General features: G+C 46.0%; 1 protein-coding gene across 2 annotated transcripts in view; it reads left to right on the top strand.

The window, feature by feature from the left end:
- The window catches only part of ptpn4a (protein tyrosine phosphatase non-receptor type 4a), a 93,701-nt gene that overhangs the window by 62,550 nt on the left and 7,320 nt on the right, over positions 1 to 23,831 (top strand). For both annotated transcript variants that reach the window (XM_084179776.1, XM_084179775.1), the window contains exons 11-25: positions 2,699 to 2,762; positions 4,686 to 4,858; positions 5,523 to 5,591; positions 6,189 to 6,323; positions 6,645 to 6,803; positions 14,764 to 14,920; positions 17,954 to 18,037; positions 18,321 to 18,377; positions 19,112 to 19,268; positions 19,592 to 19,758; positions 21,160 to 21,250; positions 21,385 to 21,446; positions 21,702 to 21,848; positions 22,002 to 22,130; positions 22,616 to 22,764. In XM_084179776.1, the coding sequence (XP_084035902.1) occupies positions 2,699 to 2,762; positions 4,686 to 4,858; positions 5,523 to 5,591; positions 6,189 to 6,323; positions 6,645 to 6,803; positions 14,764 to 14,920; positions 17,954 to 18,037; positions 18,321 to 18,377; positions 19,112 to 19,268; positions 19,592 to 19,758; positions 21,160 to 21,250; positions 21,385 to 21,446; positions 21,702 to 21,848; positions 22,002 to 22,130; positions 22,616 to 22,764 (1,800 nt within the window). The remainder of the gene's footprint in view (positions 1 to 2,698; positions 2,763 to 4,685; positions 4,859 to 5,522; positions 5,592 to 6,188; positions 6,324 to 6,644; positions 6,804 to 14,763; positions 14,921 to 17,953; positions 18,038 to 18,320; positions 18,378 to 19,111; positions 19,269 to 19,591; positions 19,759 to 21,159; positions 21,251 to 21,384; positions 21,447 to 21,701; positions 21,849 to 22,001; positions 22,131 to 22,615; positions 22,765 to 23,831) is intronic.

The raw sequence follows: 23,831 nt of genomic DNA on the forward strand, positions 1-23,831 counted from the left end.
GGAGTGTGTCAGCAGTTCCTGCAAGAGGAAGGCATTGATGCTATGGACTGGCCCGCCCGTTCCCCAGACCTGAATCCAATTGAGCACATCTGGGACATCATGTCTCTCTCCATCCACCAACGCCACATTGCACCACAGACTGTCCAGGAGTTGGCGGATGCTTTAGTCCAGGTCTGGGAAGAGATCCCTCAGGAGACCATCCGCCACCTCATCAGGAGCATGCCCAGGCGTTGTAGGGAGGTCATACAGGCACGTGGAGGCCACACACACACACACTACTGAGCCTCATTTTGACTTGTTTTAAGGACATTACATCAAAGTTGGATCAGCCTGTAGTGTGGTTTTCCACTTTAATTTTGAGGGTGACTCCAAATCCAGACCTCCATGGGTTGATACATTTGATTTCCATTGATAATTTTTGTGTGATTTTGTTGTCAGCACATTCAACTATGTAAAGAAAAAGTATTTAATAAGATTATTTCATTCATTCAGATCTAGGATGTGTTATTTTAGCGTTCCCTTAATTTTTTTGAGCAGTGTATTAATCTGTAAACCGCAGATGATCATTCCTAGAATCTCCTCTGAGAGCAGACTCAGAGCGGTTGAGGCTTTCATGTGGATTTTCTTTGAGGCCCAAAGCTTTCATTCTTAGATATTCAGCCCAGTTGGTGGGGCTACTGGAAGTGTGTGCCAGGGGTGGAATAGCACAGCCCAAATCCCGACCAGACATGTGATAATCCAACACACAGAGACACACACTGACACACACACTTCCCAACCCCCCACCCCCTACTAGCTCCTCACAGCACACACACGCTCATTCTTAAAAGCCAGCTGCTTGATGTAGCGCAGGCAGCTCATTTGAAAATATATGGGCTCAGATGCTTTCCAGTCCGGCTAAATTTAGGGCTGCTAACAGTGGTGCGTTTTACAACAGCTGTCTGCAACCATCACACAAAAAGGATTGCTTCTATCGACCACTCCCTCTCTGTTTGGCTCGCCTGCCCCTTCTAGTAAAAGGTGATGCATAACGTTACTCCTCATAGAGCAGAGTTGAAAGCATAGCGGTCCAGTGACTCGGAACAGAGATGTGTCTGAGAGAGTGAGTTGTGTGGATTCTAGCCTCGCTCCTATTTCTGTCCACAACGGGCTGACAAATTAGCTTTGCTTAGATGGGGCATGACTCACTGCCTTGGAGAGAGAAAGAGAATGTGTGTGTGTGTGTGTGTGTGTGTGTAAGAATGTAAAATATATTTAGTTGAGCTGTGAGTCATGTAGAAGTGGGAAAAGGGCTGAAGGGGGAAGGGGGAAGGGAGGGACAGCGAGGATGGGATGGGAGGAGGGAGAGTGAGGATGGGATGGGAGGAGGGAGAGTGAGGATGGGATGGGAGGAGGGAGAGGGGAGAGCGAGGATGGGATGGGAGGAGGGAGAGGGGAGAGTGAGGATGGGATGGGAGGAGGGAGAGGGGAGAGCGAGGATGGGATGGGAGGAAGGAGAGGGGAGAGCGAGGATGGGATGGGAGGAGGGAGAGGGGAGAGCGAGGATGGGATGGGATGGGAGGAAGGAGAGGGGAGAGCGAGGATGGGATGGGAGGAGGGAGAGGGGAGAGCGAGGATGGGATGGGAGGAAGGAGAGGGGAGAGCGAGGATGGGATGGGAGGAGGGAGAGGGGAGAGCGAGGATGGGATGGGAGGAGGGAGAGGGGAGAGTGAGGATGGGATGGGAGGAGGGAGAGGGGAGAGCGAGGATGGGATGGGAGGAAGGAGAGGGGAAAGCGAGGATGGGATGGGAGGAGGGAGAGGGGAGAGCGAGGATGGGATGGGAGGAGGGAGAGGGGAGAGCGAGGATGGGATGGGAGGAAGGAGAGGGGAGAGCGAGGATGGGATGGAAGGAGGGAGAGGGGAGAGCGAGGATGGGATGGGATGGGAGGAGGGAGAGGGGAGAGCGAGGATGGGATGGGAGGAGGGAGAGGGGAGAGCGAGGATGGGATGGGAGGAAGGAGAGGGGAGAGCGAGGATGGGATGGGAGGAGGGAGAGGGGAGAGCGAGGATGGGATGGGAGGAGGGAGAGGGGAGAGTGAGGATGGGATGGGAGGAGGGAGAGGGAGAGCGAGGATGGGATGGGAGGAAGGAGAGGGGAAAGCGAGGATGGGATGGGAGGAGGGAGAGGGGAGAGCGAGGATGGGATGGGAGGAGGGAGAGGGGAGAGCGAGGATGGGATGGGAGGAAGGAGAGGGGAGAGCGAGGATGGGATGGAAGGAGGGAGAGGGAGAGCGAGGATGGGATGGGATGGGAGGAGGGAGAGGGGAGAGCGAGGATGGGATGGGAGGAGGGAGAGGGGAGAGCGAGGATGGGATGGGAGGAAGGAGAGGGGAGAGCGAGGATGGGATGGAAGGAGGGAGAGGGGAGAGCGAGGATGGGATGGGAGGAGGGAGAGGGGAGAGCGAGGATGGGATGGGAGGAGGGAGAGGGGAGAGCGAGGATGGGAGGAGGGAGAGGGGAGAGCGAGGATGGGAGGAGGGAGAGGGGAGAGCGAGGATGGGATGGGAGGAGGGAGAGGGGAGGGATTAGTCTTGATAGGGAGACATTTTAAAGTCAGCTTCTCTCTCTGCAGTGGCTCTGATTTGTGCTGTGAAAGAAGGGGACCCTCAGCAGTGACACAAATTGTGACTCATTTCTGTGGGTTTCTCTCCCCTCAGGTTGAAGATTGTGAAAATATCGTTCAAGTGCAAACAGTTCTTCGTTCAGCTCAGGAGAGAAGTGGTAGGTATTCAAGCCGTTGTTTTCACTGTCCTTATTTTGACAATAAAATGTGAGATGGGATCTACTAGCAGCAATGTGTCAGTCAGAGGAGTCTTTCATATAGTAGGAATGAAGACTTACCCAGCGGACCACACTTTGTAGTGAACGCAGTCCCTAAGTTCTTCCTATGAGCATGTGTGACCATGTTTCCCTGTCATAAGTGTCACCAGACAAGACCCAGTTCTCTGGCTCATCGTCAGGGTGGAAACTAGATGAGTTAGACTAGATTAGCTAGTACTGCTAATGGACTTACTGACCGTCTACCACTGATCCAATTTCTCCCCACACCACAGGCATCCATATCAATCTGAAACAACTTATCTTAGACATTAACGACAACACACTGCCCCCTCACCCAGACCCAGCGTCCTTATTTGTTTATTTGACTAACTGGCACGCTGGCATAATCACCGGCCTGCTCCGCCGCTGACTGTTTCTGGAATCTGGGACAGCGAGACAGGGAGAGCCTGTTAAATGCTTATTAATTATGAAGAATAGATAATGCATTTTGCGTGTGGCGGCAGGAGGCGGGGAGCGTGATCTGAAACTGAATCCAAAGCTGCTGGCTCCCTCTCCTACTCCCTCCTCTCCTCTGTTCCGTTAAGCCCCATGATGGAACCATGGAATCTCAGGAAAATATCCCCAAAACACCCCCCATCCACTCCTCCCTTTCCTGGTTCAATAATGGATGAGGTGTATTTCCAGAGCAGTTGTACTAAAAGCACTGCAGCCGTCGGCCAGCCTCCATGGTGTCACTCAGGCTGTATTATTCATGGCGCATCCCAAATGGCACCCTATTCCATATTTAGTGTACTATTTTTGACCAGGGCTCTGATCAAAAGTAGTACAGTATATAGGGAATAGGGTGCCATTTGGGATGCTGCCATGGACAGATGGGTAAGACTGATCACGGCCGGTCATGTGTGCACGGGTCACAGCACACGCTTTAAAAAGCAACAACAAACCAGGAAATTAATTGGCCCCTTTTTTTCTATTCTTCTCCTGGACTAGTGAGTTGTCTCCAGTGAGCAATTGAGTAGCCCTACTTTATCCGACCTCATGGTGAGGCTAGGTGAGCTCTAGTCTAATGTACATGATGACGGGGTTGTTCAGAGAATCTGCTCTTCCTTGAAGTTCTTTCAAGATGCAGGTGTGGACAGTCAAGATGCAGGTGTGGTTGTTTTTGCAGGCTTTTTCTGTTTGTGTAGGCTAACACAGGCTATATGAGCTGAACTTGTACCAGAACATTAGCTGTCCCTGTGAACATTATTACCCAAGTGGGACCACCATGTCTTCATGACTAGTGGCATGTGCCATCAGGAGACCGTCTGGGGGCTGAGGGAGGGGTATGGGGATGTTGTGGCTGCAGACAGGGATTTACCCCCTGCTGCCTATCTCCTCAGGTGACAAACCCACCAAATCATGGTGGCTAATCCAACACATTATTTCTCCCCCATCTATGAACAAGGCAGTGTAGCCTTGTCTTGACACCTCCCCCCTTCTGTGACAATAGGACCAAGACCTTGACTCAACACCACCTCACTACTGCTACTGTAGTCTCAGGCATGCTAAACACACACACAAACAGACTCCAACCCTAGGTCACAATGAACAAGGATAATCATAGTCAACAGGAAAGCCTATGGACTAAAGGAATCGGTTACATACCAGCATACCAGCAGCTCAGACTGTATTACTCTCAGTACAGTATGGAAACATGTCCTTTCCCATTTGTCATTATTGTTGTCAATCACTGTCATTCTCTTTCCCCCTCTCTCCTTCCCTTTCTCCACTATTTCCCTCCCTCCCTCCCTCCCTCCCTCCCTCCCTCCCTCCCTCCCTCCCTCCCTCCCTCCCTCCCTCCCTCCCTCCCTCCCTTTACAGAATGAGACCAGGGAGACCTTGCTGGGGTTTAACATGGTGAACTATAGAGCCTGTAAGAACCTATGGAAGACCTGTGTAGAACACCACACCTTCTTCCGTCTGGACCGGCCTGTTCCCCCTCAGAAGAACTTCTTTACCCACTACTTTTCCCTGGGCTCCAAGTTCCGTTACTGGTAGGAGAAAATCCCCAGTGCCACCCATGAGAATGCGCACACACACACACACACACACACACACACACACACACACACACACACACCCCCGCCAGGCACAAAGTGCTGTCATTGAAATGTCAACACAGGTACAATGTTTGCTAGGTCACGATGACAAGTTCCATCAATCATAAGTGTTTGGGGAGTTCCATTAGCTGTTGGCTATCGTGCTCTCATCTTAGAGAAAAGTAGTTGAATTATTAACGATGCCCCAGAACTGAGCTTGTTTTTCTTCAGTTTTTCGAAACGCTTTTTAGTTTTTTTGGGAATAGGGAGTTCTTCTATTATTCATATGGACTCACTTCTCAGATGTAGTTTAGAAATAGTACAAACAAATGTAAACTGTTCACTGTTGAAATTTAAATACTTGAGTATGTGCTTTGAGCTGTGCTGGGAGTGGGGGTGATGAGGGGGCTAAGAAACTTCTTCTAGATTGTGCTGTGACAAATCGGGTTTTGGAGAAAAGTCTGAGAAATGGTTGAAACATGAAGTGGAGAGTTGGGAGGTTTTTCGAGACTTTATTGAAGCGCCCGTTGGGAAGTAAGGTACAGCACAGCAGTTTGTAAGATGTGGCTGAATGTTACTAAAATGATGGTTGGATGTTGGTTGAACGTTGTCTCTGCAGCGGGAGGACAGAGGTGCAGTCGGTGCAGTATGGCAAAGAGAAGGGGATCAAGGACCGGGTGTTCGCCAGGTACATAATGCGCCACACCACTGTACTGTATGGACATGTATCTATATGAACAGATACATTCTCAATGCGTCTGTTAGGCTGCGTTACTGTTATGAGGTCTTCTAAGAGTATGACAGCCTGAAGTCTGTAATGCCCAAAGTCAATATAGGAAGTGATGGTGAACAAGCACCAGCTAATTAGCATTAGTTTAGTGCCTTATTATTGCCCTCTACCCGGAGGAGATGTAGGATGAATTAGTGGTGTTGATGGGCCAATCGTCACATCCTAGAGGTGATGTAGGATGAATTAGTGGTGTTGATGGGCCAATCATCACATCCTACAGCCTCAATCTTTTTCTCTGAGCTGGGTTTTCAGTCAGCATCTACATCTGGGCTTTAGAATGTATTGTTTCATCACTCTGGCTGTGTCTGAGATGGCATCCTATTTTGCTATATAGTGCACTCTATGTGGGCCCTAGTTAAAGGTAGTGCACTATATAGGAAATAGGCTGCCTCTGTCTTTTTCCATCTCCCTTATCACACAGTCCTCTATCCCATTGGTCAGCAGTATCACTTCCTCCTTGGCTCGGTCATGTGACTGTGTTTCCTTTCTGAATAGGTCTCCCAGTAAGCCCCTGTCCAGGAAGTTGATGGGCGGGACAGACTGGGAGGTGGTGAGCAAGAACAGCCTATCAGACGAGAGGCTGGAGACCCAGAGCCTGCCCACACGCTCCCCACCCGGAACCCCTAACCAGTAATACCTGGCACTCCTCCTTATAGCATGTCCTATTATAATGCCCACATATCATGCCCTCCATACATGACCTTAGAGAGGGAGAGATCTACATTGTGAGGGAGTTCCTGTTCCAATACCGTCAGTAATGGTACTCACACATTTCATTGCATGATCGAAAATGAAAGGAATTATACACATTCAAATGTATCAGAGAGCTGGACAAAACATCATACAATCAAAATAAAATAGAAGTCTTCCAACAGTGTGGATAGCATACATTCATTTGCTTTGATTACTCACACAATCCTCCTAACCACCGTTTTGTGTGTGTGCGTGCAGCCGGAACTCGTTCGTACAGGAGGGGACGCGGATGCGGCCGTCGTCGGTGGGGCACCTGGTGGACCATGTGATTCACGCTTCGCCCAGCCTCCCTGTCTTCGCCAATCACAAATCAGCGTCCTCTACCCAGGCCAACTCCATCAGCCTTGACTCTACCCCGTAAGTCTGCTGACACACAAACACGCACGCACACACACCCCAATCACAAATCAGCCTCTTCCACTCACGGCAACTCCATTAGACTGGACTCCATTCGTAAGTCTGACCCCTTGTGGACACTGGAAACACTGCAGTAGTGAGGAAGATGAGAGGGGTGGTGGTTATGAGTAGCCCTGTTGACATGACTGCATGATCGGACCAGGAACAACTCTGGCCCCTAGTTATAGCCCAGTACAAGAGACTAGGCCTACACTGAAACAATATGTGAGGGCTCTGAGCAAGACTGTCAAAGAATATAATGGAAGTTCTCTTACCAGCTCTCTCCCAACAAAACACCACCATAGTTGTTAATGAGGATGAAAGTTGGTGACAGTGCATAGATTCTACTGTTAAAGTCCCCACTAAAGCCGCTGTCTAAAAATCTATGGAAACCACATTAAATTGGACTTGACAGTACCAGTGCCATGCTGTCTGCTCCAACTGCTGAAACAGCTGATTTTTAACGGTTAGCCTGTGGTCTGTGGCTTACAATTACAGTTCACACCCTTTCCCAAATGTCATTCAATGGGCTTAAATGGAAACAGAGACTTTGAACGCGGGCTATCAAAAAGTGTTTACAGCTCTGGGGGCATGGAGGGGGTTCGGCAGGGCTGGGATGGAGCAGGATGGGGGCGGGGAGGGGGGGTGATAAACACAATAATAGTAATAATAATCATAATAATGCCTTTGGCCTGTCTTAGACTGGGAGCCGTATAACCCTCTTAGGTCAAAATGCCCCCGGCCCGTGGCTCTAGTCTACTGCAGTAGTGGTCCACTGATATCTGAGAGTAGCCTAACCCCTAGTGTCTTAGACTGGGAACCATATACATGTTTACATTTTAACATTTTAGTCATTTAGCAGACGCTCTTATCCAGAGCGACTTACAGTTAGTGAGTGCATACATTTTTCATACCCCGTGGGAATCGAACCCACAACCCTGGCGTTGCAAGCGCCATGCTCTACCAACTGAGCTACACGGGGCCCAGTATACCACTCTTAGGTCGAATTTGCCCCAATGATTCTACCAATGCAGTAGTGGTTCACTAACATCTGAGAGTAGCCTAACCCCTGGGCTAGTAGGGTTGGGTTGCCCTGATGAGTGGGGCTATGTTGAACTCTCCCACCCTCTGCTCAACATCCCAACCTCAACCTCCAGCCAACCCTGTACTCCAGTTCCCTTGGCTGTTATGTTCTTTGAGATGCCTTTCAGAGTTCCAATAACTGTTTATTATTAGGCTAGATTGGGTAAGTGCCACTAGGAGTGGAGGACAAATTAATAGTCTCCATATGTCACTGTCTTATCATCTTAGAGCAGGAATGATATTTATATGTTCTGCTGTGTTATCTTACCAAGAACTGTCAACAGCACTAGGACAGATACTGAACCTGTACTGGGAATGGAGGGAATAGTTCTGACACTTACAGAATCCCAATTCAACCTATGCATATGTACACAAACATACCTACACTCACCATATATACTTTCTCTCGCATTTCACTTCTGCATTCGCACACACAGGCATACACAAACTTGTACCCACCCACATTCAGTGCCAAGCCATTTGCTCATGTCTTTTGTCATTGATCCAGAAGATGACATAACCACCTGCTCACTCTTCCTGAGAGCTCACACATCACTGCTATATCCAGTGACACACACACACACACGCACGCACATACACACTCTCTCCCTCACTCTCTCTCAAAAATAAACATAAAAACAACCATATTCCCTGTCACGTAGCCTTAGCTCAGTGAGGATAAGGTTTCAGGTTGTTGAAACCAAAGCATAGCAACCAGGTCATGTAACACCTCCCCCTCTACAACCTGATCTGTAAACCTGGAAAACATCCCACTACACTGTCACTTGAAAGGCTGCTGACCCCAGCCTGACCTTTTAAAGAAAAAATAGAATATTGAACTTTCCCTGACTTTACAGTCATTGTGAAAAAGGACAGCGATTGTAGCACATTATATCTTATTGTCTTGATGTAATTAGCGGAATACAGCCCTGTTTGTTTTTATTCAGCTAATTAGTTCAGCTAATTATCCAGCATTTCAGAAAAAAATACTCTAGTTTAAACTAGTATTTGAAAAAGTGTGTTACTGTGCATCTCCCTGTGGTCAGTGAGCAGTAGTCTTGCCTGTCTCCCTCCCTCCCCCCAGGCCTGTGGCTGATGTCAGCATAGTGTATTTTTATGTTGGAGAGGCCTGTCTGTCCTTCCTGCAGGGTCTCCCTCCGGACCAGGCCATGGTGTCTCCTGTGTTGTGACACCAGCCTGGCATACAGGACGCTAAACAAAGACAATGTGCTGTGACTGGCTTCTAGTCCCCCTGGTCCTCCTGCGATTTCTGTTGTTGAGTGACTAGGATGGTTAGGTACACTGTATAACACACACCCACTGTACACACAGAGCCATATACTGTATATAGAGAGTTCAGCCAGGTTTTAGGACAGCTGCCATGTTAGAGTCTTTATTCTTAAAATGTTTGTGATGAAATTACCCGCTCCCGAGTGGCGCAGTGGTCTAAGGCACTGCATCTCAGTGCTTGAGGCGTCACTACAGACCCCCTGGTTCGATTCCAGGCTGTATCACAACCGGCCGGCGTCGTCCGGGTTTGGCCGGTGTAGGCCGTCATTGTAAATAAGAATTTATTCTTAACTGACTTGCCTAGTTAAATAAAGGTTAAAAAAATAATAATAAAATAACAGAGCAGAGCAGCGAATTTAAGACATTTGTATTGATTAAATCAAATCAAATCAAATTTTATTGGTCACATGCGCCGAATACAACAGGTGCAGACATTACAGTGAAATGCTTACTTACAGCCCTTAACCAACAGTGCATTTATTTTTTTACAAAAAAAGTAAAAATAAAACAACAACAAAAAATGTGTTGAGAAAAAAAGAGCAGAAGTAAAATAAAATAACAGTAGGGAGGCTATATATACAGGGGGGTACCGGTGCAGAGTCAATGTGCGGGGGCACCGGCTAGTTGAGATAGTTGAAGTAATATGTACATGTGGGTAGAGTTAAAGTGACTATGTATAAATAATTAACAGAGTAGCAGCAGCGTAAAAAGGATGGGGTGGGGGGGCAGTGCAAATAGTCCGGGTAGCCATGATTAGCTGTTCAGGAGTCTTATGGCTTGGGGGTAGAAGCTGTTGAGAAGTCTTTTGGACCTAGACTTGGCACTCCGGTACCGCTTGCCGTGCGGTAGCAGGGAGAACAGTCTATGACTAGGGTGGCTGGAGTCTTTGACAATTTTGAGGGCCTTCCTCTGACACCGCCTGGTATAGAGGTCCTGGATGGCAGGAAGCTTGGCCCCAGTGATGTACTGGGCCGTACACACTACCCTCTGTAGTGCCTTGCGGTCGGAGGCCAAGCAGTTGCCATACCAGGCGGTGATGCAACCAGTCAGGACGCTCTCGATGGTGCAGCTGTAGAATTTTTTGAGGATCTGAGGACCCATGCCAAATCTTTTCAGTCTCCTGAGGGGGAATAGGCTTTGTCGTGCCCTCTTCACGACTGTCTTGGTGTGTTTGGACCATGATAGTTCGTTGGTGATGTGGACACCAAGGAACTTGAAGCTCTCAACCTGTTCCACTACAGCCCCGTTGATGAGAATGGGGGCGTGCTCAGTCCTCTTTTTTTTCCTGTAGTCCACAATCATCTCCTTTGTCTTGGTCACGTTGAGGGAGAGGTTGTTGTCCTGGCACCACACGGCCAGGTCTCTGACCTCCTCCCTATAGGCTGTCTCATCGTTGTCGGTGATCAGGCCTACCACTGTTGTGTCGTCGGCAAACTTAATGATGGTGTTGGAGTCGTGCCTGGCCATGCAGTCATGGGTGAACAGAGAGTACAGGAGGGGACTGAGCACGCACCCCTGAGGGGCCCCCGTGTTGAGGATCAGTGTAGCAGATGTGTTGTTACCTACCCTTACCACCTGGGGGCGGCCCGTCAGGAAGTCCAGGATCCAGTTGCAGAGGGAGGTGTTTAGTCCCAGGATCCTTAGCTTAGTGATGAGCTTAGAGGGCACTATGGTGTTGAATGCTGAGCTGTAGTCAATGAATAGCATTCTCACGTACAGTGGGGGAAAAAAGTATTTAGTCAGCCACCAATTGTGCAAGTTCTCCCACTTAAAAAGATGAGAGAAGCCTGTAATTTTCATCATAGGTACACGTCAACTATGACAGACAAATTGAGGAAAAAAAATCCAGAAAATCACATTGTAGGATTTTTAATGAATTTATTTGCAAATTATGGTGGAAAATAAGTATTTGGTCACCTACAAACAGGCAAGATTTCTGGCTCTCACAGACCTAGAACTTCTTCTTTAAGAGGCTCCTCTGTCCTCCACTCGTTACCTGTATTAATGGCACCTGTTTGAACTTGTTATCAGTATAAAAGACACATGTCCACAACCTCAAACAGTCACACTCCAAACTCCACTATGGCCAAGACCAAAGAGCTGTCAAAGGACACCAGAAACAAAATTGTAGACCTGCACCAGGCTGGGAAGACTGAATCTGCAATAGGTAAGCAGCTTGGTTTGAAGAAATCAACTGTGGGAGCAATTATTAGGAAATGGAAGACATACAAGACCACTGATAATCTCCCTCGATCTGGGGCTCCACGCAAGATCTCACCCCGTGGGGTCAAAATGATCACAAGAACGGTGAGCAAAAATCCCAGAACCACACGGGGGGACCTAGTGAATGACCTGCAGAGAGCTGGGACCAAAGTAACAAAGCCTACCATCAGTAACACACTACGCCGCCAGGGACTCAAATCCTGCAGTGCGAGACGTGTCCTGCTTAAGCCAGTACATGTCCAGGCCCGTCTGAAGTTTGCTAGAGTGCATTTGGATGACCCAGAAGAGGATTGGGAGAATGTCATATGGTCAGATGAAACCAAAATAGAACTTTTTGGTAAAAACCCAACTCATCGTGTTTGGAGGACAAAGAATGCTGAGTTGCATCCAAAGAACACCATACCTACTGTGAAGCATGGGGGTGGAAAAATCATGCTTTGGGGCTGTTTTTCTGCAAAGGGACCAGGACGACTGATCCGTGTAAAGGAAAGAATGAATGGGGCCATGTATTGTGAGATTTTGAGTGAAAACCTCCTTCCATCAACAAGGGCATTGAAGATGAAACGTGGCTGGGTCTTTCAGCATGACAATGATCCCAAACACACCGCCCGGGCAACGAAGGAGTGGCTTCGTAAGAAGCATTTCAAGGTCCTGGAGTGGCCTAGCCAGTCTCCAGATCTCAATCCCATAGAAAATCTTTGGAGGGAGTTGAAAGTCCGTGTTGCCCAGCGAAAGCCCCAAAACATCACTGCTCTAGAGGAGATCTGCATGGAGGAATGGGCCAAAATACCAGCAACAGTGTGTGAAAACCTTGTGAAGACTTACAGAAAACGTTTGACCTGTGTCATTGCCAACAAAGGGTATATAACAAAAGTATTGAGAAACTTTTGTTATTGACCAAATACTTATTTTCCACCATAATTTGCAAATAAATTCATTAAAAATCCTACAATGTGATTTTCTGGATTTTTTTTCCTCATTTTGTCTGTCATAGTTGACGTGTACCTATGATGAAAATTACAGGCCTCTCTCATCTTTTTAAGTGGGAGAACTTGCACAATTGGTGGCTGACTAAATACTTTTTTTCCCCACTGTAGGTGTTCCTCTTGTCCAGGTGGGAAAGAGCAGTGTGGAGTGTTGGGGCGGTATGCAAATTGGAGTGGGTCTAGGGTTTCTGGGATAATGCTGTTGATGTGAGCCATGACCAGCCTTTCAAAGCACTTCATGGCTACAGACGTCAGTGCTACGGGTCGGTAGTCATTTAGGCAGGTTATCTTAGAGTCCTTGGGCACGGGGACTATGGTGGTCTGCTTGAAACATGTTGGTATTACAGACTCAGTCAGGGACATGTTGAAAATGTCAGTGAAGACACTTGCCAGTTGGTCAGCACATGCTCGGAGTACACGTCCTGGTAATCCGTCTGGCCCTGCGGCCTTGTGAATGTTGACCTGCTTAAAAGTCTTACTCACATCGGCTACGGAGAGCGTGATCACATAGTCATCCGGAACAGCTGGTGCTCTCATGCATGCTTCAGTGTTGCTTGCCTCGAAGCGAGCATAGAAGTGGTTTAGCTCGTCTGGTAGGCTTGTGTCACTGGGCAGCTCGCGGCTGTGCTTCCTTTTGTAGTCTGTAATAGTTTTCAAGCCCTGCCACATCCGACGAGCGTCAGAGCCAGTGTAGTACCATTCAATCTTAGCCCTGTATTGACTCTTTGCCTGTTTGATGGTTCGTCGGAGGGCATAGCGGGATTTCTTATAAGCGTCCGGGTTAGAGTCCCGTTCCTTGAAAGCGGCAGCTCTACCCTTTAGCTCAGTGCGGATGTTTCCTGTAATCCATGGCTTCTGGTTGGGGTATGTACGTACGGTCACTGTGGGGACGACATCATCGATGCACTTATTGATGAAGCCAGTGACTGATGTGGTGTACTCCTCAATGCTGTCTGAAGAATCCCGGAACATGTTCCAGTCTGTGCTAGCAAAACAGTCCTGTAGCTTAGCATCTGCGTCATCTGACCACTTTTTCTATTAACCGAGTCACTGGTGCTTCCTGCTTTAGTTTTTGCTTATAAGCAGGAATCAGGAGGATAGAGTTATGGTCAGATTTGCCAAATGGAGGGCGAGGGAGAGCTTTGTATGCGTCTCTGTGTGTGGAGTAAAGGTGGTCTAGAGTTTTTTTCCCTCTGGTTGCACATTTAACATGCTGGTAGAAATTAGGGAGAACGGATTTAAGTTTCCCTGCATTAAAGTCCCCGGCCACTAGGAGCGCTGCATCTGGATGAGCGTTTTCCTGTTGATTTATGGCCTTGTACAACTCATTCAGTGCAATCTTAATGCCAGCATTGGTTTGTGGTGGTAAATAGACAGCTATGAAAAATATAGATGAAAACTTTCTTGGTAAATAGTGTGGTCTACAGCTTATCATAAGATACTCTACCTCAGGCGAGCAAAACCTCGAGACTTCCTTAGTATTTGATTTTGTGCACCAGCTGTTGTTTACAAATATACACAGACCGCCACCCCTTGTCTTACCGGAGTCAGCTGTTCTATCCTGCCGATGTAGCGTATAGCCCGCTAGCTGTATGTTATCATTGTCGTCGTTCAGCCACGACTCGGTGAAACATAGGATATTACAGTTTTTAATGTCCCGTTGGTAGGATAACCGTAATCTTAGGTCATCCAATTTGTTATCCAATGATTGAAGATTGGCTAACAGGATTGATGGAAGAGGCAGTTTACTCGCTCGCCGTCGGATCCTTACAAGGCACCCCGTTCTACGTCCACGATATCTCTGTCTCTTCCTCACGCGAATGACAGGGATTTGGGCCTTGTCGGGTGTCTGTATGATATCCTTAACACCACAACAAGTCTGTACTGTGTTGTGGTGTTAACAAATTGCATATCTGCTTTCAATGGACATATTCATAGGTTTTGAAAACTATCAGAAATAAACAGCACAACTTGGAAGCGTCAATTATCACTTTGCAACTGCTATGGAGAAAGTGGCGCTTTGGGAATGTTCAGACAGAAACCGCATTGGCCCAACTCTCTCTATATATATGACTGTGGGTACACAGAACAACACACACCCACTGTGTCTCTCTGTTGGAGAATGTACTGTAGCAGCTCTGCTTTGCTATTGGCCAATGGCCACAGGGGCAACTGGAGTCTCAACTAAACCAAAAGCTCTGATTAGCTGGATGGCTTACTGAGCTCTGTTAGCTCTGTTGGATTTTAGGAAATGGAGTGTGTCTTATCTTGAAAAAGGTTCAAGGACTGACTGACTGAAGGTACTGTACCATTAGCTAACATTGTTTGTCTCGCTCCAGATCCCCAGAGACAGTAGATGGTCAGCCCCCGGCCTTGCCTCCCAAACAGTCCAGGAAGAACCTAAGCCAGATCATCCAGGCTCACTCCCAGCAGAGTCTCCTAGACAACCACATCAATGAGATGTACGACGTCCCCATGGCAACCGACAAGACCACGGTAAGACCACCCCATAGACTTACAGGTAACTGGGGGGCCAGTATGAAAAATGTATGCACTCACTAATTGGAAGTCGCTCTGGATAAGAGTGTCTGCTAAATGACTAAAATGTTAAATGTAAATAAAGGAAACACGAACATAAAGTGTCTTATGCACCTTGGCATAGATTCTACAAGTGTCTTGAACTCTATTGGAGGAATGCGACACCCTTCTTCCACAAAAAATTCCATAATTTGGTGTTTTGTTGATGGTGGTGGAAAACTTAGTCTCAGGCGCCGCTCCAGAATCTCCCATAAGTGTTCAATTAGGTTGAGATCTGGTGACTGAGATGGCCATGGTTAATGGTTTACGTCATTTTCATTTTCATGCTCATCAAACCATTCAGTGACCACTCGTGCTGAGCAATTAACCAATATTTTAGTGATTTTTTAAATTATTTAAATTCCATTTCGTTTCAATTTTTTTCTGTGAGCTCAATGTGCAGTTTCTGTAGAGATAAGTCAGATGAAGCCTGAACTGTGCGATGTAGTAGGGAGTTCCAACAGGCCAATATTCAACAGTTTTGCGCAGAAAACGTGGTAATTAACTATAATGACCATAATCCATTGCGCTCCCGCTTAAACCTGTCCGGTCTGTGCGGAGCAGACATGGAGAATGAGAGACGAGAGAACGCGTGATCGAGAGGGATAGAAAGCAGTTGCTTCATGACCTTGAAAATGCATGATCTAAGTGATTGATAGTTGGTATTCAGCAGTCATAAAAGTATGCTTTATTTACTTTGAAGAACTACTAAAATAGTGATTTTAGTATAGGCAGCAGCTCTATAGAGATAAGATGATGACTTGGAATTAAATAACAGTCATCAAATAAAACAAATATTTTATTAAAGTAATGTTAATAAATGATGGTTATTAAGTGGTAAGCCGTAGTAGGCAGTCACTACCATCATGGGACTTTTATTAATTGTTTTTTTTATTCAGTGTTACAGCATTCAACCCACAAAATGCATTAGTGCATTTAAAGTGGAACTGACAGCGTTTTAACTACTTTGCAGTTATGAAACAGACAATCATAATAACAGTCAAAAATATCAAATTCCCAGTTTATGCTACAAAACCAACTTTATAAGAGGTTTTAAAAATAGGTTTTATTTGACTCAACATTCCATGGCACAAAGTAAGACATTGCTGGCAGAAAAGATGAATGCAGTTCAATGCATGATTAATATAATTCACCAATACATTTGTTGGTAGTCCAAAAAATATTGCTATCAGGTTGTAAATCACAGCTGGCCTAGTACATTATTTGCTGCCTCCATTTGGGATGCAGTGTTTCAGTTTCAATGACTTAATATTTTGGACAGAAATTGATTAATCTAACTAAGGCTGGGAATGTCAATACAATCAAACTAGCAAGAGCAATGATCACAAGTTAGTCATAACGTGGCTAATAGGCTAGCGTATCTATTTATGTAGCAAGCTAAAAACACGGAGCCTAATGTTAACTCGCTAGCTAGCTGCAAGGAGGATGTAATTTCATTGGAGGAGTGGGTGAGTGACTGACTTTTCCCCCTCATATTTTTCGGTGGCTATACACAGCTAGAGATGCAGGTGTCATTTGGTTAGCTAGCAAGCACTTGAATGACTGTTATACAGTTAGCATATCTCTTGCGTTCGCAAATTCACTCTGGCTATCTACTCCGATTTCAGAGCACTCTCGTCTGAGTGTCCCAGAGCACAGAATAACTGATGAATTTACGAATGCGCAACACCTGCTGAATATGACAGGTGTCAGTAAACGTAGGTAAAAAAAATTATTTGTTAGTCACAAACTCTCTAGATAACATGTAAACAGCCTAGCCAACCAGCTCTGCTAGGGCGAGTAAAATGGTCAGTGAGGTGTTCTAGAATTTGTGTCTGGTTGTAGCTATAGCAAGCTATCCAACTTTAGTCAGGCAGGCAAGCTGGAGAAGGACGCGAAGGCTACAATTCCCCATTGTTCGTAAGTGCAATTTTGACAGCCAACTAGCTGTAAACACACAGTCCAGTTCAATGTGAATGATGGCAGGCCTGTGTGGCAAATGGGTTGTTTGCATAAAGGCATACTGTAGCTCTGATTAGCTATGGCACACCGGTCCTGAATGAGACAGATCATTTTATTAGGGTTTATTTACTGCAGTGCCTATTAATTGTCCAAACGCAAGGCTGCTTTCCCACTCTATATTGCTATAGAATTAGTATATGTAATTCCCAAACATTCTAAGAATTTGTGAAAATTACCATATTTAAGTGCTCACTTGTCAGAAAACATTTTAAAAGTGTCATTCTTCCTGGGGGGTGTATAAGAACAGATTTTAATACGATTTCATGTGGCTAAAAGGCTGTCCGTTCCATTTCAATGTCAAAAAAAAAATAATCAACTCGAAAACCATGATTATTTTTTTATAATCGAACTGAAACAGAACTGACCTTAAAGCACTAATCGCTCAGCACTACCACTCGTTCCCTCTGGATGTGGGCATTGTCATCCTATGGGGGCATAGCCGTGGTAGCCAAAATAATTTTTATACATGACCCTAAGCATGATGTAATGTTAATTGCTTAATTAACTCAGGAACCACACCTGTGTGGAAGCACCTGCTTTCAATATACTTAGTATTTTTCATTATTTTCTATTATTTTGGCAGTTACCTGTAGATTGATGACTCATCATTATGTGATCCTTAACCCATAGGAATTCCCACCCAGTTGACTACTTAAAAATGGTGAAAGTCCTCAATGGTGCTACCCATGCTAAAACAGGCTTTTGGGCTCTAGACTTGTGGGGTCTAAGTCTATGGACCACCTTGACTCAGTCTGCCACTTTTACGGTTTATGGTTTTCATGATGTTCCACAATAGGTTAATTTAGTTGTACGGAAATGATTTAAAACTAGGGCCATGAGGTTTTCCTGAAACCTTCAGAGGCTCTTTAGGCTGTGACAGCCTTTCCAATGTAGAGATGTATTAACGCATCTCTATCTCTTCCTCTACAGCTGAACGGTGTTGTCTCTCACGACAATCTGGTTCTGCTCAAGATGAGGCCAGATGATAGCGGACGATTTGGCTTCAATGTCAAGGTGAGACCTCTGCCTACAGTAGATGTGCTTATATAATTATATGCCGTAACATGCGCCCAGAGGGTAATCTCCTGGCCCTACTAATACTGATCCTATACTAGGTAGCCTAGTGTTTAAGAGCGTTGGGCCAGTAACCTAAAGGTTGCTGGTTCGAATCCCCGAGCCGACTAGGTGAGAAATCGGTTGATGTGCCCTTGAGCTATACACTGAACTCTCATTGCTCCTGTAAATCACACTGGATAATAGTCAGATTGTTTACCCCTCTCCATTGCCTTGGTTTTAGGGTGGAGCTGATCAGAAGATGCCTGTCATCGTGTCACGTGTGGCCCCTGGGACATCTGTACGTTAGAACACTATCACCAGCAACACCCCATATATTTACAGTACACCTACTCATGTTGTCCTCTCTTTGATAATCAAACAACCTCTCACTTTTTCTATCACTTCCGCCCTCTCACTCACACTGAATTTCTCACATGATCTTTCTCTATGTCTATTCTCTCTGCATTTACCCCTCGTCTCACTCTCTCTCTCTTGCTATTTCTCTTTCTCCTCCCTCTCGCTCTCTCTTCCCCCTCTCTCTCATTCACTCTCATTCTGACTCTCATACACAGCGTGTGAAACGTTCCATTGTTTGGCGCGAGGAGTAAGAAGAGCCAGTCGTACAGTAAACTCACACTTGTACTGGAGCTCTGTAAATTAACTGGTCTGATTTGACGTCACTTAGCAGCAGTCCATTCACAGCTCAGCTAACAAGGCTTCAGGATGTTACTCTGATGTTGATGAAGTCAAAATGAACCAACAACAGTTAGTCCTATTTGTTGTCATTTACCACAAGCTATTGCTACGGGTCACAGAGACCGAGTAGGAGTGTTGATACAGGATCAGTTTAGGCTTTTAGATCATAATGAATGATGATATGGACAGGGCAAACCTGATCCTTGATCAGTACTCTTACTGTGAGACACTTACTCTATGAATGCAGGCCTAGTATTGTAGTCTATTCTCCCCAGTATCACTCTAACCACTTGACCCAACCGTGTTCTGACCGCGTTCTTCTCCAACCCTCTACAGGCTGACCTGTGTGTCCCTCGTCTGAACGAAGGTGACCAAGTGGTTCTGATCAACGGTCGTGATATTTCAGAGCACACTCACGACCAGGTGGTCATGTTCATCAAGGCCAGCTGTGAGAGCCACTCAGGAGAGCTCATCCTATTGGTCAGGCCCAATGGTGAGGAGAGGGTTAGATTTTTTTTGTTAAATGTTTACACTTACATTACTAAGTAATCTCCTTGGGTTTATTATTACAATGGACAAGTTAAAACAGGCCAAATCATCCCAATACAGGTTGGAAGAACAGGTGACCTCAAACAAAAGTTAGGCTACCTTCCAATATCAACACTATAGCATTCCAGTTAGAATTAATGCATACCTTATAAATTGGTTATTAAGTAGTTTGCTGGTGTGAATATTAAAACTGAGCAGAGCCTTAGACTTGCCGTTCTTCTCTTGACACTGTTCTAAACGAACCGTGTTGCTTCCCTGTGTCCCCAGCCATCTATGACGTGGTGGAGGAGAAGCAGGAGACTGAGCCAGACTTCCAGTACATCCCAGAGAAGTCTCCCCAGGACCCCTCTCAGCTGGACCAGGATGCCTGGAGGGACTCCATTAACACCCTGAAGGAGGGACTGGTCAGCGGGGGAGTACTAGCCCAGTTTGATGTGAGTCCTCCCCTCACCTTCAAATGTAAAGCTTTTGTCAGCAATACTCACGTCTATTTTTCCTAATATTATTGTGATTTTTGGTTGCACCTCGATTCATGTTGGTCTTGTTCACTGCTCTTTTGTCTTTCTGAGGTGACTGGATGTGTGATGAGAGCAATAGCTCCCCCTAGTTTCTGCTCTATTGTTTTGACCTCAACCGCACAAGGGAGGTTACCACTTTCTGGAGGGAAATTCAGCCTATGACTAATGTTACACAAGTTTTACAATATCAACTTTATTGATGTTATTTTACTTTATTTCATGGCACAGAAGAAACTACTATTATGTCTTTCATCAGGCACACTTAACAGCTTCCCATTTCTCTGCCCTGTTGTGTAAATACACTAGAAAAATGTAATAAAAGTGTGGGGGCAAGGGAAACACACACGCACACACAGACCGAATATACCGGGATGCACTGAGAAAATGTGTGGGTTTATGCAAATATTTGTGTTTGTCTTAATCCGCTACTGCACTTCACAATGTATGCATGTATGCTCATTTTAAAGATTAGTAGCATCTTATGAATTCCACATACAGCAGGTGGAAGCAGCTTATCCAAAGATGTGGGCCTATAAGACATAGCAAGCATTCTCAGACCTCTACATTTTTGTTGGACAAGTTTGCTCACAACTAACAAAGTAACTTCCATCTCACAACATGATCAATTTGTTACGTTCCCCAGCAAGAAAACAAAAATGGTAGCGCAAACAGAAAAGGGAACTAACAAAGAGTCACTGATAACAGCCAAAACAAAACAGGTGGGGTTTTAGGAGAGGTTCTGAAAAACACTCATGGGGGAGTCCACTGAAAGTTGACTAGCAACAACAACTGGGACATAAAAGACACCCACCATGAGACCCACTAAATTTGCCCAAGAAGAGGCAAACAAAATTAAAACCCCACACCAAACTTAAAGACAGGAAGCAAACCAAAAAGTGGAGCAAAATGAAAACAGGTAAGATCAGATAAAGGATCGTTCTTTTAGAAATCAAATAGGGAGAGCCAACTAAAGGTGTTAACCCACCACATCTCTTAAGACAACTGGAGCACTGGGCCAGCCACTCTTAAGTATCACCTGGGCCAGCACTGTTGAAACACTTTCCCACTAACGAGATGACAAACCAGCACAGGTGTAACATACTGACTAATGAGGTGACACCAATCGGTGCGCCCCATATGCTAACGTCCAACCTATGGAATGGAAAAACCAAAGCCTGTAACATACAAGAAGCTGGCACTGGAAGGTTATTGATGGCTTCCACTTTTGCCAGGACCGGTCTGACTTTCCCTTGCCCCACCACGTTCCCGAGATACTGATTAACATTTTTTTTAAACACTTTTGTTCTTTTCTCACAGCAACTTTACCGGAAGAGGCCTGGAATGACAATGTTGTGTGCCAAATTACCTCAGAACATTTCCAAAAACCGCTACAGAGACATCTCACCCTGTGAGTATCCAAAACACACAGTTCACTCTACTTTTCTTAGTTAGTCTGTGTTAAGACTGTGTTAACCCACCATTTCACACTCCACTCTCTCTCCCCTTTCTCTCGCCCCCTCTCTCCTTCTCTTCTGTTTATAGACGACGCCACGCGGGTCATTCTGAAAAGCACAGATGACTACATCAATGCAAATTACATCAACGTGAGTATCTCTAACCTCACTCAACACATATGCTGTTCGCCTCAGTCCACCCACAACTACCGTGGCATCTTTGTTCAGCGGGTCTTTAATAGGCTTTCTATCGGCCAAGATGAAGGTGTAGTCTCCACTCCAATGACTGAAAACGAATACATGCTCTTATGCCCACACACTCTTGATTATTAACACACAGCCACACACCTAACATACACCCCTACACACAGGTCTTATTCTACTCTCCTCCTCTCTGTACTGTAGATGGAGATCCCAGTGTCGAGCCTGATCAACCGGTACATTGCGTGCCAGGGCCCGCTGCCCAACACTTGCCCAGACTTCTGGCAGATGACCTGGGAGCAGGGCTCCTCCGTGGTGGTCATGCTCACTACCCAGGTGGAGAGGGGGCGGGTACGTTTCATATACAATCAACTTTGCGATCGAGAGACGGCTGTGTCTCAGTATGTTTGATTATATTTTTGGGTAAATGCATTTGTCCTCTTTTCTCCCATGGCTGAGGCGCCTAAACTGAGGCTGAAGGCTGATGTTGCTCTATGCCAACAGGTGAAGTGTCATCAGTACTGGCCCAACCCTGACAGCGCTGCCACGTACGGCCACTTCCAGGTGGCCTGTCTCACTGAGGAGGGCAACTCCGCTTTCCTGGTCCGAGACATGACCCTCACACACCTCGAGGTAACAGTACGCTCACCAGTCATTGGTTTTTCCCAATGGCCAGTGCTAATGTAATGTTAGCTATTTGGAAGTCAAAGTAAACATACAGAAATGGTGGTTCACAGCTAGTCCTCCTCAATACAGTAGGCTATCTTCCAGGTAATAAAATGATTAAAAGCGTTACAAACACAGCAGTGGGACTATCGCTTTAAGTGTTTAAAAGATGAGGGAGGGAGCACTGAGAATTGCCATGGTGACTTGTGTGGGCTGTTCTTTTTTCGGTCTCATGCGATTCATGTATCATGTTGCCATGGTGACTGGCCTCTACAGCAATGAGGCTTCCAGTATTAACATGTAGCCTGTGTGTGTTACCATGGCGATACTGATAGATTATGTTAAAGGGGCAAACACATTTAGTTTTGTCGCCATGTAACGAGACAACACGTTTTCCCCCTGTTATCATGGTGATGTTGCCCTGACTTTACTGTGTGTTGCCGTGGTGACAGAGCGACGAGGTCCGGGAGTTGACCCAGATCCAGTACGTGGCCTGGCCGGACCACGGTGTCCCAGACGACTCATCAGACTTCCTAGACTTTGTCAGCCTGGTGCGGAGCAAACGAACCGGCAAGGATGAGCCCATGGTGGTCCACTGCAGGTAGGGAGCATAATGCATGACACATCTAACACACACACATTCTTTGGTACAGCAAGAAACACTCAAGGAAATCTAGAGTGAAAATGGAATATTTCTTCACTAAACAACTCTGTGCGTTTATCGCAGGGTCCCTCTATCTGACTAGCCCCAGTCTCACTCTCCCTCAAATTAAACTACTCCTCTCCCTCTTTGTGGAGCTGTTTGTCCTACTATACTCCTACAAAGTGTTTCCTCAGGCAAAATGTGTAGCAGTGGGAGGAAAAGGTTGTGGAAGAGGGCACCCCCCCATGTAGAAGGACTGAGAAGCTCAGTTCTGTTGACTTTTTAAAAGCACATTCTACTCTAAAATGAATGAAAAATAAAAATTATAAATATAATTTCCACCTCAAGTAATGACCCCAATAACATATTGGTCAAATAATTTGTTAAAATTATTTTAACATATTGGACCATGCATAAAGCGTGTACATGGTCCATATTATCAGGTATGCTAATAGCAATAAGCATAGCCCAACTGATGCAGCATAGTGCCTATAAATAAATAGGATGAAGCATGAGGATGCCAGTGAATATAATGTAGGCCTACCTGTTAGGGGAGCTTGGGGTAATTCTCCAACCGGGGTAACGGTTTTACAGAAACCACTTCATGGCACAATATTCCTCCCCAACACTTTCCCTGGTTGCCCCTTCTTTTGCTCAACTAAAGTTTTTCTGCTTCATCACAATTTAGGTCACTCCAAAAAAGCTATTTTGAGGTAGGGTGGCGTTTAACCCCAAGGTACCCTACACACAATTTACCCGTGTTACATTTAGCCCCACTCTCCCCTATGCACGAATTGTAGAGTGGTAACATGCTGCTGCTAAAAACTCTGGGTTTAAAATGGTGCAGTTCGCACATATTTAGGAGTTGAGAAATAAAGTAGGAATGGAATGCTGGGATCCCCCTCTTTTCAACAAAGGCAATTAAAACTGCTGTTTTCCCTACGATTGCAAGAATTGTTGTGCATTGACTGCTTGTCAGAATGCATGTTTCCCTCCCTATGGCACTCGTAACTTGAATGCGCCTC

This window comes from Coregonus lavaretus (assembly GCF_964263955.1).
Source record: "Coregonus lavaretus genome assembly, chromosome: 16".
Classification (NCBI taxonomy): domain Eukaryota; kingdom Metazoa; phylum Chordata; class Actinopteri; order Salmoniformes; family Salmonidae; genus Coregonus; species Coregonus lavaretus.